Source organism: Phyllopteryx taeniolatus, chromosome 8 (assembly GCF_024500385.1).
Source record: "Phyllopteryx taeniolatus isolate TA_2022b chromosome 8, UOR_Ptae_1.2, whole genome shotgun sequence".
NCBI classification, from domain to species: Eukaryota; Metazoa; Chordata; class Actinopteri; order Syngnathiformes; family Syngnathidae; genus Phyllopteryx; species Phyllopteryx taeniolatus.
The window spans coordinates 21738536-21756804 of NC_084509.1; the positions used below are offsets into that span (position 1 = coordinate 21738536).

At 39.9% G+C, this 18269-nt stretch overlaps 1 protein-coding gene across 1 annotated transcript in view; it reads left to right on the forward strand.

The window, feature by feature from the left end:
• The first annotated feature begins 293 nt into the window (after window positions 1-293).
• The window catches only part of LOC133482385 (alpha-2-macroglobulin-like protein 1), a 43319-nt gene continuing 25343 nt past the window's right edge, over window positions 294-18269 (forward strand). Inside the window, exons 1-20 of the mRNA XM_061782453.1 lie at window positions 294-478; window positions 1888-2068; window positions 2788-2944; window positions 5028-5080; window positions 7208-7228; window positions 7641-7809; window positions 7904-7988; window positions 8364-8481; window positions 8564-8678; window positions 8766-8875; window positions 9620-9775; window positions 10591-10827; window positions 10958-11021; window positions 11449-11594; window positions 11718-11867; window positions 14184-14378; window positions 15046-15130; window positions 15792-15924; window positions 16056-16281; window positions 16750-16876. Coding sequence (XP_061638437.1) covers window positions 396-478; window positions 1888-2068; window positions 2788-2944; window positions 5028-5080; window positions 7208-7228; window positions 7641-7809; window positions 7904-7988; window positions 8364-8481; window positions 8564-8678; window positions 8766-8875; window positions 9620-9775; window positions 10591-10827; window positions 10958-11021; window positions 11449-11594; window positions 11718-11867; window positions 14184-14378; window positions 15046-15130; window positions 15792-15924; window positions 16056-16281; window positions 16750-16876 — 2611 coding nt within the window. The 5' untranslated portion in view covers window positions 294-395. The remainder of the gene's footprint in view (window positions 479-1887; window positions 2069-2787; window positions 2945-5027; window positions 5081-7207; window positions 7229-7640; window positions 7810-7903; window positions 7989-8363; window positions 8482-8563; window positions 8679-8765; window positions 8876-9619; window positions 9776-10590; window positions 10828-10957; window positions 11022-11448; window positions 11595-11717; window positions 11868-14183; window positions 14379-15045; window positions 15131-15791; window positions 15925-16055; window positions 16282-16749; window positions 16877-18269) is intronic.

The following is an 18269-nucleotide window of genomic DNA, read 5'->3' on the forward strand; positions in this document are numbered from 1 at the left end:
TAGAAGTATTCTTAGGTGATGTATGCTTGAAAATTGCGACAGGAGCAACACAAAAGATGCCATTGGCGATTCCCCCACCCACCTCTCTCAAATTCCTCATGAATTGTTGGAGTGGACAACTGGCAGCAGGCCAGTCCGGTTTTGAACTTTTGGGCAGTGAAACTCGTTTGGCAGCAGGGTGGAGAGTGCAAAAAAAAAAAAGCAGAGAACGCGGGGGAGTGTTCGTGAAGGCGGAGGGGTGGGGGGCGGTGGCTCGCTGGACTATATAAAAAAAAAAAAAAAAAAAAAAAAAGCGAAGTCCAAAAGGTTTGCACTCAGTTCATCAGTGTCCAAGTCCTCCGGTGCAGAAGTCTCTCGGCCCCGTCGGAACAAGGCGCTGTGTGTGCTACACAAACATGGCACCTGTCCTCCAAATGCTGGCGCTCATGCTGGCATCTGTCTTTCTGCAAAGTGCGTCACCGGCTCCTCTCAATGACACGTAAGTAAAGCCAATCGAGACGCGACTGGTCCATGGAATCATCAGAAGTTTGTTGTCCGCACGACGTGTGTATGCATATTACGATTCCGAGTTTTGGAATCATGTGCGTTTAAAGTTGATTGACCTCTATTTTATCATGTAATTTTCGTATCGACAGTTTACATTGTAGTACCGACCAATCAAGTTCGTCACATACTTGGTTAAGGGCCTAAGTATTCAATGTACCACGAATTCAAACTTAATTATGTCCTTTATTTCTCATTGGCAGCAGCGTGTAAGTCCAGTGATTGGAGGCTGTGGTTACAATTGGGAAATGAAAACATGACAAATAACTCGGCAATCGTGCTACGTTCAAGTGTCATTGCTATTTGGTGACTCGGTATTTATCCGTTGCACATGACACATGCACATACAGATAAACACAAAAAGTATTAATACTGAAATAATGAGGATCTCTTCTTAATTTACTCTTTAATTGACTTGGTGTGGAATCTGGGTCGGTTTAGTTTGTAACAGAAAGCTGATATACTGGCAGGAAGCCATTACTTATTCTGTTGCATGAATGGCAACAGGTGAATGCACAGGTTTATTGTACCTTATGCCAAATAACGGAACAGCATATAATTGCTTTGCTTGTCATTATACGTCGTTGGCATAGATAGATGCCAGAATTTTCAGTCAAAATAAGTGAAGGTGCCAAGTGGCACGACCGGTTAGCGCATCTGCCTCACAGTTCTGAGGACTGGGGTTCAAATCCCGGGCTGGCCTATGTGGAGTTCGCATGTTCTCCCCATGCCTGCGTGGTAAAAACATGCATGGTAGATTAATTGAAGATTCTAAATTGCCCGTAGGTATGAATGTGAGTGCAAATGCTTGTTTGTTTCTTTGTGCCCTCTGATTGGCTGGTGACCAGTTCAGGGAGTACCCCGCCTCTCGCCCGAAGATAGCTGGGATAGGCTCCAGAACGCTCGCGACCCGCGTGAGGAGAAGCAGTACAGAAACTAAATAAGTGAAACTGGACATAATCTTTGTTGGGAATCACTCCTCTATTGATTCTCTGGATTGGATTTAAGGAAGCAGGGAGCAGGGTTGACTTAACTTGTTGGTACAATGAACATGACTCGGCTGAAGCTGTAAACATGACCAAATGTCTGCTGTGAAGTTTGCTCTTTGTTTATTTGTTTGTTAATAAGCTATGGCCACAAAACTTGATATTTTTTCTTAGAGAGGAATTCAGATCATTGACGTTCACTTAAAACGCACGGTTTGTTTCAATTGTACACGAAAAACAGATGTGTCACATTTCAGTCTTTAATATTTTGCTAAATTTGCTGTCTCCAAAATATTTAGGTTATGTGACACCAAAGTTGTTTCCCAGCGCAATTTTTGTCTTCTCTCCATCCGTGCAGCATCTTTGCGGTGACTGTGAGCTCCCAGGTGAGCGGAGGTGCGCAGGAAACCTTGTGCGCCGTCATCCAGGGCCCCACGGAGCTCGTCACGTTGACTGTCACCTTGGACATGGACTCTGGCAGCACTGTCATCCTGGAGAAGGAAGTCAAACAGGACTTTTACCAGTGCACGAACTTTCAGGTCTGTCATCAACCCAAGTATATTTATTTATCTATCCAGCTATCCATTTATCCATCATTATGTACCAAATTATGTATCTGGCGCCATGAATGAAAAGCTATCAGTACGGCTCTTTGGCAAATAACTGCTCTGGACTGTGTCCCACCACAGCAAGTTGTTTTGAAACCAAACAGGCCTTGTTCGTTTTTTTTTTAATGTGAAATGACCGTCCGAGTGACCCCAATCAGTCTCTGATAATAATCTGATAACTTGTGATTTCACTCAGTTCCCCAGAGTTTAACCCGAGCTGTGTCAGATCTGGTCTGGCATTTCTCGAACTGGAGCTCAACAAAGGCCGCTTTCTGCTGGAGGCCAGCAATGTACCTGCATTCCTCTGGAAAACATTCCCCACCCCGACCGACCCTTAGTCCTTCAACACACGCATGCACGTAGACCAAAACACGGCCCTCACATATTTTGGAAGCTATCACTTGTTATGTAATAATGGCCCCATTTGCATTGTGAAAACAAGTGAAAACATATGCTTGCGAGTATAGTGATTTCATAGTTGACCCCGCAAAGTGGTTTACTGTTACAACACAGGGCCTTTTGCATTTAAAATGGCATTAATCATATTTGTACAAAGAGCCCTTATATCTGTTTGTCACTCCTCCCCTTCCTCAATTTACAATCTCTCTGTTCTCTTCTCTGTCTGACGTGTGTGATTCTTGGCGCCGTAGGTCCCAGCAGTGCGCACTAATACTGTGGCAACCATAAATGTCACTGTTAAAGGGGAGAGTGACTCCATGAACAAGAAGACCAAAATCCTCATTGTGCCCGCCGCTTTTATCCACATTATCCAGACTGATAAAACTGTCTACAAACCTGGACAGACCGGTGAGTATCACCACAATCAAAATATTCAGAGTTGAGAACTGTTTCGAGGTAGAATAGCTCGTTGCTGTATAACCAGCCTATCTCTACACTGTATAACGAGACATTTACAATAGTAGTAATTCTGAGCCAGAAGAGCCGATTGTAGCCTCAATTTATTAATTAGTATATAATTAACTAGTTAAAATAAAAATGTATAATAGTTAATTAAATTATTAAAACAATAAAATTAATATAATAATTAACCCTCTCCTTGAGTCACCACCGCGATTCTCAAACATGGCTTTTGCTAATGGAATGCGATAATGAATTGCTCTCTAACCAGTCGTCCACCGTGCCTATATCTATATATATAGAGATATATATATCTCTATATATATATATATATATATCTATATATAGATAGATATATATATCTATATATATATATATATATATATATATGTGTGTGTGTATATACACATATACACTTTTTTTATTTACTTATTTTGAAATTCACAGCCTTACTTTTTTTAGTAAATGAGAAAACATAGGGCTAGGTGAAACACATTTAATTTTAATGGAATTCAAATTAAGCTGTCAAGCATTTCAGAAAAGCATTATCATTAAACAAAACATAACCAAAAAGTAATGAATGATGGTTGTTGTTCACTCATATTTATAAAAACAAAAAACAAAACAATATTTCACAAATTCTGCCATGGTATGTAAATTTATGAGCACAACTGTACATACAGTATCGGCAGTCATGCGTACCCCTGCCATATTGGAATGAAAGTGTAGGCTACACCTTTTTCATAACCTCTAGGTGGCGGTGACATTGGAATGAAAGTGTACAGATTTTTCATAACCTCTAGATGGCGGCATACATTTATATAATGTGAAAGCTTTTTCATTTTCCCCTATACCGATGTATAATGCGCACTATTGACTTTTGACAATTTTTGGGGGAAACTATTAGTATGCTCGTGAGTGCACGACGAATAATTGACAGTCAGTTACGCCTTCACTCCCTGATTGGTTGTTATTCCTCCTAGGTGGATAAAATATGACCAAAAATATTTTTGGGGAAAATTATGAAAATCCCCTTCCGACTAAGACTGAAAAACAAAATTTAATAACTCGGCCTTTGACATGTGACATGCAAAGCAAACAAAGAGGTGAGTAGAGGTGTGTCAACTTAACGAATCGTGCTTTTTAACATCCTTATCTGTCATAAGTTTTTAAAACTAAGTGAATCACTGTACAGTGAAACACAACAAATGATGTGAGCGGCATTAACTTTGATGAGGCTTGGAGGAAGGTGAAAGATATTAAACATATTATTCCTTTTAATTCCAGGACTGTCAAAATTTACAGCGATGTGCAGTATTTAAGACAAACACACCATAAACCACCAAGATATATTTAGCAACAGAAACGTAGATCTATTTTTGTAGCAACTACTGTATGTACAAGTTCTCATATGAAATGTATACTTATTTTGAACAGGTGTAACGGACATATTTATGACTTTCACATCTGCGTAATGGCTCTCTAGGACAAACTATTTATTTGTCACTTTTTTTACTCAGCTTGTTTCAATTTGTATTTTTGCTACTTACAGTGTATAATGGAGAACAGCCAACATAATTGTTAGATTAAAAATCATGAAATGCATGGGATTTTCCTCAGATAGCGCTGAATAATTTGAATGCAATAATATAAACTAGTCTACTGTGTGTATTACATTCTCATGATAAATACATTGTGAAATGTGTTACGTAATACACTGGTCCATGTAATTATTGTGTTACTTGTCTGTGGTGAAAGAAAGGTTGGGGCCCGTAGCTGTACAGTATGTCTTTTCACAAGGCAGAAGACAGAATAATAGTTCCTTTGGCTCCTTTTTACTCTCATCCTCTATTCTGCTCTTTGTTAGACAAATGTATTTTGTATTTTCTCTTTGAGAACCATGTTTTGAGGCATAACACGGAGAAAAATGTCCTCTTTCCGTTTTGCTTTAATCTGATATTTTACCTTTTATGTCATGTATTTAAAGCAATGCTTGAAGACTTTCTTATTAATTTCCTACATTCCTGTACAGTGCAATTCCGAATCGTTTCCATGGATTCCGGTTTCATCCCTGTGGACCGGATGGTAAGTTTTCAATTAGTTTTTGTCTTTCAAGGGGTTGTTAAACTGAATGCAAAGGTGAACTTTGTCTGTTGTGATTTCTGGTAAATGTCAAGTACAAGCCTCTGTTTTTGCTTAGCACAGTGGGATGTGAAAGGAGGGCTCTTTGTTGGTTTTTGAAGCCAGCGTGGGTGTGATGCGCTGTGTGGAGTAGTGTGATAAACATGCTGTCAGTTCATTTGCCTCACACTGCATCTGACCCAAACATCTGAATCAATACAGGCTCAAGGCCTTTTCCATTAGTGAGGAGACAATCTGCCGTGCATGATGAACATCTGACAAAAGGAATTAGGAGTACTGCACCAAGTTTGGGTTTTGCTCTTTACCTTTTGCCCCATGGTGTATAGCGGTTCACCTACCAGATCAGTCTTTTGCTTTTATTTGAATGGAAAAACAGCCAGCTAGAAACCAGGGGGATGTTTTTTGATAGTATTAATCCCTTATCTACTCCTCCAAGGCCAAACGTAAAACTCAAACATATTTAATGGAAAAAATGTGAAGCTCGAATTCTGCTATTTCTAAAAATCGATAAATAATCAAAATTAAAAACAATTCTCGGCACCATTGCTCATTAAATTCAAACCCAATCTGAGAACAAAATGTGCAGAACAGTATGCACTGGAACCTTTCTCAGCCTTGACATTTCCTCTGAACCATGATTTATTTACACGTTATAGAGCGATTCTTATGATATTTTGTACCGTCAAGTCCTCAGTTCCTTTTTTGGCATTTTGGCTCATTGACACCATCATATTTCCACACAATTTGTGAGGTGAAAGAACAACAAATGAGAACACATGTCAATCTGTATTTACCTACCAATAAATACACTGTTTTCCAATATATTAGGAATCTGGTGTTATGTTCATTTCCCAAAATAATCAATACTTTTTTTCTGTCCAAGTTTTAGGCTATAAAAAACCCAGAAAAAACGATATTTAATATTATATATAATCATATTTCTGTCATTACATTCATCAATTAAAATGAAAAAAAAATAAAACTATTTCGGCCAAAAGCATCCTTGCCGATCAAATTATTTACATAGGAGCCCTTCTTTAATATCACCTTAACAATGCTCTTATACACTGCAATAATAAGTCCAGAGCCACCAGCAGCTTCAAATACCCGTTTGCTGCTCATCAGTGGTTTTTGAGCAGCTGCTTTCCTCATACAACGCATTGGCCGAACAGAACTTAATATGGACAAGCCTGTTTGGTTGCTGAATCACACACAAATTTAACAGTAGGCCCTAAAGTGATTTTTTATTATTTCTTTTTTTGACAAGTCCAATGTTTTCACCACCAACACACAACAATGTTGCTGGTGCTTAAACTACTGTAGGTAGCGACTGCACTAACTGGCTAGTTATAGTGTACGTATGGTATTTTCTGCCAGAGTGACATGTTAATCTAGTCTCGAGAATTTGGAATGTTCATGCCTGCTGGCTAAGTGAAATAAAACGGCTTAAGCTGCAAGCATGTACTGGCTCATTGTAGCCGCAAGGTGGAAAGATTACTTGGGAAATGTAGTTGGTAACAATTACAAGTTACCCTGCTGAAAATGTCAAAAAACTCAATCACAGACAAACTCATGGATTGCACCGTCCAGGTCCATCCATCCATTCTCGTAACTGCTTATCCTCACCAGGTGTGCTTATAGTAATTTACAACGCTGTGGCCAGTAAGTTACTATAAACCTGATTACACTCCTTAGTGACAACAGTGTTAAGTTAACATTTTGCTTCATTGTGGTGCTGATGAGTTAGCTGAGGTAAACAGGAGCTCTTTTGGATTGCAGAAAAAGTAGGCCCGGTAATGCTTATTTTAACATCACTTAACATCAAGCAAAGCTGACCGGGATGTCACTTTGTTGCATACAACCCACAGCCAGGGTTTCATGAAGAAAAGCGCAACAAAAAATGTAACGCGAGAGTTAAATAAGACACACATTTAATGAACTCTGGGTAACATCAACACGAATGATCAATGTTGTGGTTATAACTGTCGAATTTACAGTAATGTCTGAAAGTGTAGTGAGATATTTCGCCAGCAACTAATGAGTTTGACTTTTGTTTTTGTTCTTTTTCAGTACACAGTGGTGGAGCTTCAGGTAAGAAGCACATTTTGAGCCACACCGACACATTCTGTTCGCTTGAGTGGTTATTGAGAGCCACAGCGAAAGGGGGATTTTGTTGCGTTTGAAACCTGATATAATGGGTGTGTTTCCTCAAGGGGGATTTCACTGAATCACGGGTATGAATCTCCAGGAGAATCTTGCGTGTGTTCTAATGGTCTCTACTCACTCACACAATTAGCGATTTAACACCGCATACGGTGGAAACAGTTTTTCATTCAATCAGCTATGAGACAAAGCTGGACATTGTCACCAATCATGTGCTACAGAAAGTAAACAATAACATTGTCCCTCTTCAGGTTGTTTGGTTATTGTGACGATTCGACCCCAAACGAGACCACTACAGCGTCAATAAGCGCACTTCTGTCTTCTGTCTGTTTTAATGTAGGATCCCAATTCCAATCGAATTGCTCAGTGGTTGGATAGATTTGTTGCCGCTGGAATCCTTGATCTTTCCCATCCCATGATTCCAGAGGCAGCACAAGGAACCTATGTAATCACTGCCACCACAGACAAAGGAGAGAAAATCTCCCACAGCTTTGACATCAAGGAATATGGTCTGCTATAGTTGCTATGCAATTGTTGTGCTCGACTGTATTCATTGAAGCTTCCTTTTTTGTTAATGTTTCTTTATTTTGATTTTTCTTTTAGTTTTGCCCAAATTTGAGGTAACTGTCCACCTCCCGAGTGTGATTACAATCATGGACCAGCAGGTCACGCTGAAGATTTGTGGAAAGTGAGTGTTTTAGTGTGACTTTGCCTCTTCGTCGTCGCTTTCTGTCAGGCAGGAAAGCTACAGAGAGATATTGGAACTTTTAGGTTGTGAAAAAACATTTTTCCATAATGTTTTGGAAGTGTTCTGAAAATCATGTTAATGTAATAAGAATTTAATGTAATGCCATGCTATTCAGATTCATCAGTGATACGTCTTATAGTATGTGTATAAGCAATGTAGTGCACACATTTTGTTGTAGTCAGTCTCATATTTTGTTTTGCTTGTTTTATCACCTGTTTTTGGTGGAATTGTCAGCAGACAGCAATCATCATTGATGTTAGTTATAATAATAAAGATAAAAATGTCTATGAAATTAACTTGTGCTTCTCCCTGCAGATACACTTATGGAAAACCAGTTGTTGGCTCAGTCAAGGCGGTGTTTTGTAGGAATGCTTTTCGCTTATACTGGGGTGCCATATTACAGAAAGACCTCTGCAAGACATATAAACTGACAGTGAGTAGTTGACATAATACTGTTGACTGTTGCTTCATGTAAATCCATGAAGCTTTTGAGTCTAAAAGTGACACTCTTCTAGACCGATCGCAGCGGTTGTGCTACACAAATGGTGAGCATGGCAGACTTTGCCCTCAACAAGAACATGTATGATGATAGTTTTGTGGTGGATGCCGAATTAGAGGAGCATGGCACAGGTAAGCTAGTGGAATGTTTTACTTACCATCATGTTCATTCTATGTCTCGATGCCTTGGCGTAATCTATAATAATATTTCCCGTTTAGGGGTGATCCTGAAGGGTACAGCGCAGGCAAGCTTCAGTGCCCTTATCAGAACAGTCACTTTTGAAGATGTACCTGAAGCATACAAGCGTGGCATCCCATTTGAAGGAAAGGTAGTCACTTTTTTTTAGAGTTATGAAAGCCGGTATAAAACCATGTCAATCCAATGATCAAAAGGATAAATTGCATTGGATTGCGTACATTGATAAAGTTTTTTGTTTTAGGTTAAAGTATTAAATATTTACAAATTCATCCAAATACTTTTGCATACCTGAAAATAGATGTACTTGCTGCAATTCCGAAATGATAAATACCATTTTTTTTTTTAGAAATCTCTAAAAGGTGAAAATCTAAACTTCAATCACATCTTAATTGTTTAAAATCCATTGTGGTAGTGTCTTGTTGTGATTTTACGGGATGATTGGGTCCATTATTGTGATCTAATAGTGCTACTGAAATGCTTGGCTGTTTGAGTTTTACATACAGTATTTACAGAGAGGTGACGGAGCAACATCTTGTTTAAATTTTACATTCATGTTGCGAGTCTCTTGAGGAGCTAGTAGATCAAACAAAGGAGGTCAAGATGGTGGCGCGCTAGTTGTCGCTTTTTGGGGTAACTTATCACGGTCTCCTCCTGTTCAGGAGCCAGGATGCCTCAAGTAACCAAAGTACTAACCAGGCCCAACCATACTTCACCACATCACTAATATAAGCTTGCTGACAGGCACGATGTAGACATATTTCATTTTGTAGGGTATTTATGTGACTTTTTTAAGGTGAACGAATGTTTGTCCACTGGGAGAACGCATAGAATGTTGACCAACTAAATATTTTGTCCTCATTCATCTTGTTTGCAGGTCAAAATGACTGGTCCAGACAGAAAACCTGTGGCCAATGAGCCTGTGTACTTATTCGCCCCAGACTCAATTACCTTAACACTCACCACAAACACAGACGGCGTGGCCTCGTTTTCACTGGACACCAGCAACTGGGGGGACTATGCCAATCTTCAGGTTTGTGACTCCTCTGTTTTAGGCAACTGTGGTACATACTGAAGAAATAAAAACATTTTTTAACCGACATAGTCACAGGCTAAATATGCTAAACTCAACAGTATCAAAATGTCATCATAAACTCTGTCTGATGCTAGTGATGTTAGCAGCTGTTAGCGGCTAACAACACAAAAGGCTAGTCCAGACACCACCGATGTAGCTCTGGTTGGCATGGTAATGCAAGGCTCCTCATTCATTAAAATGCTTTTGCAGCTATTATTTTAGGGTGAAATTACTACTTATGAGTGTTTTTATAGAAAAACATTAGTTGAAGCACCAAATGTATACCATGGAAATAACAGTAAGACTGTACTCTTTGATGTGACACTTTCTTTAAAGAAAAAAATGCAGCTTTTAATAACCGATACCATCTTGATTCATTACGAACCCTTTCAATTGAAATATATTTTGTGACTATACAGCAGACACAGCAATTGCCGTGATTCCTTTTCCTGGTCTCGTCGCATGGTCTCCTGGCCACTTGTTAGGCAGAATTTGGGGAACACAATCATATTACCACAAAGCCCAACAGGAAAAGAGGCAGAAAGAGGAAGTCAGACAAACACACTCAGGAAATTTCTCCCAAAACAGCAGGAGGAATATGAGATGATGACGTATTAATCACTGCTATGTGTTAAAAATAAAAGGTATTTGAAAGAAAGTATATCAGAAGTATCTAAGTCAACATGGCCAAACCTAAATTCAAAGTCACTACTGGTTTATTATTGCGTTAACGCTTCCTCATGAATTTCACTGTTTTGTTTTGGTGTTAACAGGCCAAGTCCAAACTGGTTGAAGATGATGAGCCATATGTTCCAGGTATTCGGAAACCAGAGTACAGGACAGCTTACCACAATGTTTCTCCCTTCTACTCCAAGAGTAGTAGCTTTTTGAAGGTCATGCAGGTCAGCGGGACGATCTCCTGTGACAAAGGTGCCGCAGTAAGAGCCAAGTACATCATCCAGGGAGAGGAGCTCAAGAAGGGACAGGAGTCCCTTGACTTTTTCTATTTGGTGAGTCCAGTTACTGTCAGTATTTGCAAAGTCAGTCTTACTAGAAATGTTATCACTGTGTACACTGAATATACTAGTTCCAAATGTCCGTGTGGGAAAACTAATTTCTTATTGTGTGTGTACTTCGAAGGTGATGTCCAAAGGTGCAATCATGCAGCACGGTCATCTCCAAGTGGCTGTTAGCATGGCTACAGGTACAATTTGATAGTCACTTTTTTTCTTTTTCCTACCTGCGTGGATTGTAACTGGGTATGCTGGATTCTTTGCACATTCTAATGACGTGGTAGTTTAATCAATGACTCTCAATCCGGGGTGGCCAAACATTTTTTTCACCTAGGGCCACATACAGGAAATGGCCATCTGGAAACTATTTGACTTCCAAAAGCAATCCAAGCAATTATGTCTTGTTTTTATATACATTATAATTGAGTTTTTATATACTAGAGTCTTGCACTTGCACGAAAATAAAGATACGCCAGTTTTTGTGCTGCGTCGCAGATGCGCAAACTATGAAAATGAAGACCATTATATGAAAACCATTAAGAGTAACCCTTTTTTATTGCTTGAAATGTTTTTAGTTACATTCTCCAACATTTCCCATTTTGTTCTTACGTCTGTCAGTGAACAAAGGAGAGTTGTCCATATCCCTCCGTGAAGTGATCAACCTGGCGCCGTTTGCACAGGTTGTAGTTTACACTGTGTTGCCTGGTGGCGAGGCTGTGGCAGACAGCCAGGATTTCCCCATCCAGCTCTGTCTCAAGAACAAGGTTGTACCTGGTGTTATTTTTAAATACTCAATAAACAAATGATAAATACTTGAGTTTGAATGGAATTAAGATCTTTTGAAAACTGGATTTATCGCCACTGACCCACTGTTGTCCTCTGTACAGGTTTCTCTTAAGTTCTCGTCCCTCCAAGAGCTTCCATCAGAGAAGACCACATTGAAACTCCAGGCTCAGCCAGGCTCTTTGTGCTCTGTGAGAGCCATTGACCAAAGCATCCTACTGCTGAAGTCAGAGAGGGAACTCACTGTTGACTATGTAAGATCCCTTCAACTTCATACCGAGACACGTCTCACCCCTTGTATATACATTCATTTCTACAACACTGACTTTGACGGTGACACAGCAATCAAGTCTCCTCACATTAGGAAGGTTCAGGGCTCAAATCTGTTGACTTGGGCCTTTCTATATGGAATTTACCTGCGTCCCTCCGCCTGTGGGGATTCTGGTTCGGCACGCCGGCTTGGTCCCACTGTCCAAAAACATGTACACCCATACTATGTATCGATGCGCAGCGACGTAAGATTACTGGCACTAGAAGGCACGCTTAGTTACTGTCGTCCTTACTGTTTTTCATTTACTTGTTTTATATTTATAGTATGATATAGAAGTTTTTTTTCATTCTAATTACTGTATAATTACTGAATTATTACTGCAATTTACTGCATTTACAACGACTGTGTTGATGATAGACTCGGGCACATTCTGACTACATTGTGAGAATGGAACTCTGTCGTAAACCAAGGCGCCCACTGTATCTTATTTTCACTGAAGATGAGAAGACTAATTTTTAAAAGGCTAATTTTCCCTCACTGTGGTTAAGAGAAGAAAAAAAAATCACTGGCCACATTACTGTAGAAGCCTTTTGGGTTACAGATTAAATGTCTTCTACAACCAAGTCCAGTTGTCAGCAGTTCAGCTTTGGCAGATATACAAATTTTTTGAAACAAATCTATTTCCAGACAAAACAGCATTCACACATGCTGTAACGTGCCATGTAATCATGGAATGTAAAAATATTTTTCATTATCTCAAGACAATTTTCTCTCGTCTTTTATACACAGTAAAGTATACACGGTATATTTGAATCCAAAGAGCTAGTTTATTTCTAGCCTTGTTGCGTGTCTTTCGACGTAGTACTGTAAATATGACCGCCAATAAAAATTTTTTAATTTTATTTAAAAAAAAAAAAAAAAAAAAAAGTCGGTGGTGTGGGACAGACAAAACGTAATGCATGGATCAGACTAAAAGACAAATTTGGTCTTTCACGATTGCACTGTCAGACTACTGCAATAAAATATTGTATTCCGATACCACCACAGCCCGTCTTTTACGATCACTAGGCTTTATCTTGTCAACTCAAACGGGACTGGATACTCGTTACCATGGCGACGACAACAACAATGGATTGCGCCGTGTGTATTATAAGAACAAAATGGGACAAAACGTGTTGGTGGTCACCGGTGCTCGGGAGAGGACGTTCATTTCAGGCTTGCTTTAGGTATGTCCACGTACTTTTAATACGATACGGCTCGCAAGCAGGCAACAAAACGTTTTGTAGACTAGCAAGCTAGTGCTAGCACTCACGGTTGTACGTAAACATGCCTTTTTTCTGTCGACTCAAGCTCTAAAGGTTTGGTGTGTGTGAAGTAATTGAATAACAATAAAGTCATTTAATTACAATAAGTTAGCAACCATTATTTCTGTCACGTAGTGTTGGTTTGACCTGACTGATTAGAATAAATGACCTGACTATAGAATATTTTTGAAGATGCTCAGTATACAGTCAATGAACAAGTCATTGACACATTGCTCAATCTTGTGATCGGATCGGTTATCGTTTTTTTTAAACTCTGTGATCGGCCCCAAAAATCCTGATTGTGGAAAGACTAGTAAATATTATGCCAACAAAAATTATTTTGATACATTGTCTATTCAGCAATACAGTACTATATTTTACTGCATACAGTATAATGTAGCCAGTCACAAGGAGTCAAGCCACGTATGACAAAACTCCTTTCAACTCTGCATTTCTCTGCTTTATGCGGTTGCTGTCTTCTCCCAAATTTTCAAAGTATTCAGTTTATCTTCAGTAATATGTTTGTTTGCCTTTCACTAACAAGCACAAAGCTCTCTTTTAAAAATGGGATACAAGCTGTCAGGATGTTTTGTGTGCAAAACCACGGTCGTCGTCCTCCTCGCTATCCCTAATCAAGTGGCCAACTGGCCACCCCTTACAAATACAAACAGCTGGCTATTTGAAATTACAACAGAGGGGGTAAAAAACAAGACAATTGTTTTGCTAATGTAGTTTTCTTTGATTAAAATGTTAGTAAAATGTCAATGCTTGTGTAGTCTTCAAGTATTGACATGGATAAATTTGCTTTAATAAAATCATGAGTGAAATTTCACCATGTTTTGAGTTATCTTGTGAAGAATGCAGATATTTTGCATGAAGATATCAGTCTTTAAAAGCAGATGTCCTTGGCATAAATCCCATTCTACAAATACAAATCTAACTTTAAGTTTTAAAGTTTGGTGAGAGTATTAATAGTGTTGTGTTTAACTGTGTAGGTGTACAGTCAGCTCCCTCTGCAGAAGGTGACAGGATACTCGTATGAGATTGAAGACTACGAGCCATATCCCTGCCTTCCTGAGCCAATCCCAGAGCCTCAACCTGAGATGTTGGTGGCTCTCGAACGGCGGAGCAAGCGCTCATTTTACTTTGGGCCAACCAATCAGAAGAATGATGTCTACAGCGTCTTTAAAGTAAGACTTGACTATCAAGTAGGCTACATTAAGTACTGACATTGACCTGCTTTTAACGTGAGGGCATGTGCCTATCTCGCATGGAATTACTGTATAGTACAGGGCCCGTGGGCCACATGTGGCCTGCTCGCATTCTGTCCAGTCCACTGGCATGCATTAGTTTACAGGCAGATCGAACACAATCAACGCGGCCGACGCGGTTCCGCATCCCAGCAACGAGCCAGCTGCTCAAAGCGGGGTCTATGTACAGTATATTTTCAAAGATTCAAGAAATTTTATTGTCATACCAACACACATTTACACGCTATGGCACAGCAATTTGATTGGGGATGACCACTTCACCACCTGAGCCATTTTAAGATATTAAATTAATGTGACACATCAGGTTACCATATTGGTGTGACCCTCGACAACATCCAGTTTCTCCCTTGGCACCCTGGGAATATGAAATGCCCACGGTGCCAACTGTGACGCACCAGATTCATTGGTTTATCAATAAGGGATTTTGTTAAACGAAGATGTTTTGAAAAAATTTACATTTTCAACTTTGGAGAATGTGCATTTGTGTTCCAACGCGACCGTTCCCCAGGGCACAAAATAAGGTGCATCAAGGCATGCTTCGATGAGATGAATGTTTTGTGACTTGACAAATGTTTCTCTTTTCCAGGAAATCGGAGTCAAGCTTGTGACAAATTCTGATGTGAAGAAACCCTATGACTGCCTACGACATAAATTTGAGTATTACTATGATGGTATGTTTGCTATAGACAGTAATCCCCAGCTATATCGTGATTTTGCGGCACTAGCTGCTCGCGGATTTCACACTGGAACACGTTTATCTTTGTTCACGCATTCCACTGCTTATAGCAAGGCATCCGAAGCTGACAATGTATTGTTTTCATTAAATTGTATTCTTCTGAAGAGCTGTAAATGCTCTGCTTTGCTGGGAAAGGGCACAGAGTTTCATTCCTTCCACTGTGGAAATACAGCACACTGAAGAGTCACTGCCGGTGCATGTAACATAGCACCTCAGTACGCCAAAGCGCATAGTACCCCCTGCAGAAAATGGGGAATTGCTGTATTTGAATTTACTACTGGGTCACTGATGGTGTAGTGGTACAGTCGCCTGACTTGGTGCGGGCAGCGTGGGTTCAGTTCCCTCTCAGTGAATGTGAGTGAAAATGGTTGTCCGTGTCTATATGTGCCCTGCGATTGACTGGCGACCAGCTCGGGGTATAGTCCGCCTTTCGCCCGAAGTCAGCTGGGATAGGCTCCAGCGCCCCGTGACCCTGACCTGTGAATTTACGACTGATATTGTCCTCTATTTATTCAAATGTAGTGACAATGACTGTGATCTGACAGCTGATCCGTGTGGATTCCTATTAAAGGTAAATGTTTCTCTCTTCTTGGCAGATGTCGTAGATTCTCCGTTTTCCATGGCTTTCAATGTGATGCGAGGCTCTGGTAGCGGTGAGAAAAATATAGAGAAGGAGACCATTAGAACATCCTTCCCAGAGACGTGGATCTGGGACCTTGTTTCTGTTGGGTAAACAACAAAAACTTTATTTAATTTTAACAAGTTTTCTCTGTGTCACCGTATAATTTCTTGACTTTTCTAGCCATATTGTTCGAGCTCAAAGCTTTCTGTTAATTTCTCTTTTGTGTGCGCGTGAAAAGAGGCAATGGTTTAGTGAATGTGGAGAAGACGGTCCCAGACACCATCACCAAGTGGGCTGCTGGAGCTTTCTGTGTCTCCTCTGTGGGCTTCGGTGTGGCGCCCACCACTGCGCTGACGGTCTTCCAGCCCTTCTTCGTCAGTCTGACGCTGCCCTACTCTGTCATCCGTGGGGAAGTGTTTACTCTAAAAGCCACCGTCTTCAACTATCTCTCCAAATGCATCATGGTAAACAATTAGTTAGAGATGGAATAAAAGCAATACTATGTACTGCCTGGCTGGGACGCTTTGAATAGGATTCAAAATAATTGAAGTTTGGTTGTTTTATGAAATCTAACGTCCCTTTCTTGGATCACCTACTTTTTAAGCACATAATAGCATTGGTAGAGTCGCTGCAATACCTCTTGTGGTGTTAAGCTGTGTGCACCGCATTGCCTGGACAAACCCTCCGTAAATAGCGGCTAATACAGCGGCTATTTAAATGAACACACACACATTAAACTTGACACTAATCTAAAAACTTCTTCCACATTTTATGCTGTTTTTTGGTGCTGTGCATGTTATGGCACCACATAACTGGAATTAGAACTTGCTTTTTCCACCCACATGCAAGGCGCAACCAGATCCTCCTGAAGGAATTGATTTATTCGACTGTAATTGTTTGCTTACAGATACTGTCTGTCTGTGTGTCTGCAGGTGGAAGTTATGCTCGCTCAGTCTGAGATGTATAACTTCAGGAACTGCGACGGCTGCCAGTACAGTGTGTGTCTATGCGGTGATGAGAGCAGAACCTTCACTTGGATTGTCACTCCAACTGCCCTTGGTAATAATGACTACATCACTTGAAATGATTTTGGCTTCCACATCTCATTTTGAATCATGTGATGTTCAGTAAATTATTCATTACGTAATGGTATTAGAACTTACAGGTTATTTCATTCGATCTTGACTCTGAATATTTTGGTATTTGATTTTAACTTTTTAAACTTTTTTTAAATGGTTAAATATTGTATTAGTTATAATCCCCCAAGAGGAAATTCAATTTACTCTGCTGTATATATTTTTTTGTTGCACACCACACAAAGAACTAGAACATATGAAAGCACTCATATTTTAAATACACCCAATATCTGAACTGAAAACAAGCAAGGATATGAAAAGACGTGATATGTGAGACAGAATATCAAGAAGTTATAGATACCTATAGCTTCCAAACTATAATTGAGATAAAGTACATTAGTGGAGGCAGCATGCACTGAGGCTAGTCTTGCTTACTTGGATATTGTTAAAGTTAAAAGTAGTTATCACAATCATTTAGAGCAGCTGTTCACAAACATTTTCCACCATGTACCACCTCAAAGAATACCTAGCGCTCCAAGTACCACCATAAACTTAAAAATAGTATGAGGGGAAAGCAACTCTCACCAATTATCCAAAATAGGTGTACTTAAGTACACCTATTTTGGATAATTTGAAAAAAAACATTATATTGCAAATGTTTCTCCATGAGTTGAGCCATAAAAAAATTTAAAAACTGCAAATGGATGATTGTAATTTATACACTATGAATAGTATGTTACCAATCCAGTCCTATGGCGGGTTCACCCAAAGAATTCCATACCGGATCGGTCGTGGCCCGGGTTAACAACGTCCGCCACCGGCGCCGTCAACCTGCAGGGCGCCGGTGGAAATTCAGCTACTGTGGGTCGAAGGCGAAGAGGTGGAAAGCGGGTTATTCGGCAGAAGGAGAAGAGGAAAGCACAGAGCCTAGAACTCGGGAGTTGGTTGACATGATGATTAGGAGAAAGGTTGATTTGTGTATCCAGGAGACCAGGTGGAAAGGTAGTAAGGCTAGAAGTTTAGGGACATGGTTTAAATTATTTTACCATGGTGTAGATTGGAAGAGAAATGTCTTGGAGGTGAAAAGAGTATCAGATCGAGTGATGAGGCTGAAACTTTAAAGTGAGGGTGTTATGTATGTGATTTGTGGCTATGCCCCACAGATAGGATGTGATCTAGAGGTGCAAGAGAAATTCTGGAAGGAGCTTGATGAAGTAGTTCTGAGTATCCCAGACAGAGAGAGTCGTGATTGGTACAGATTGTAATGGACATGTTGGTGAAGGAAATGGGGGTGAGGAAGAAGTGATGGGTAAGTACAGCATTCAGGAAAGGAACTTGGATGGACAGATGGTGGTAGACTTTGCAACAAGGATGCA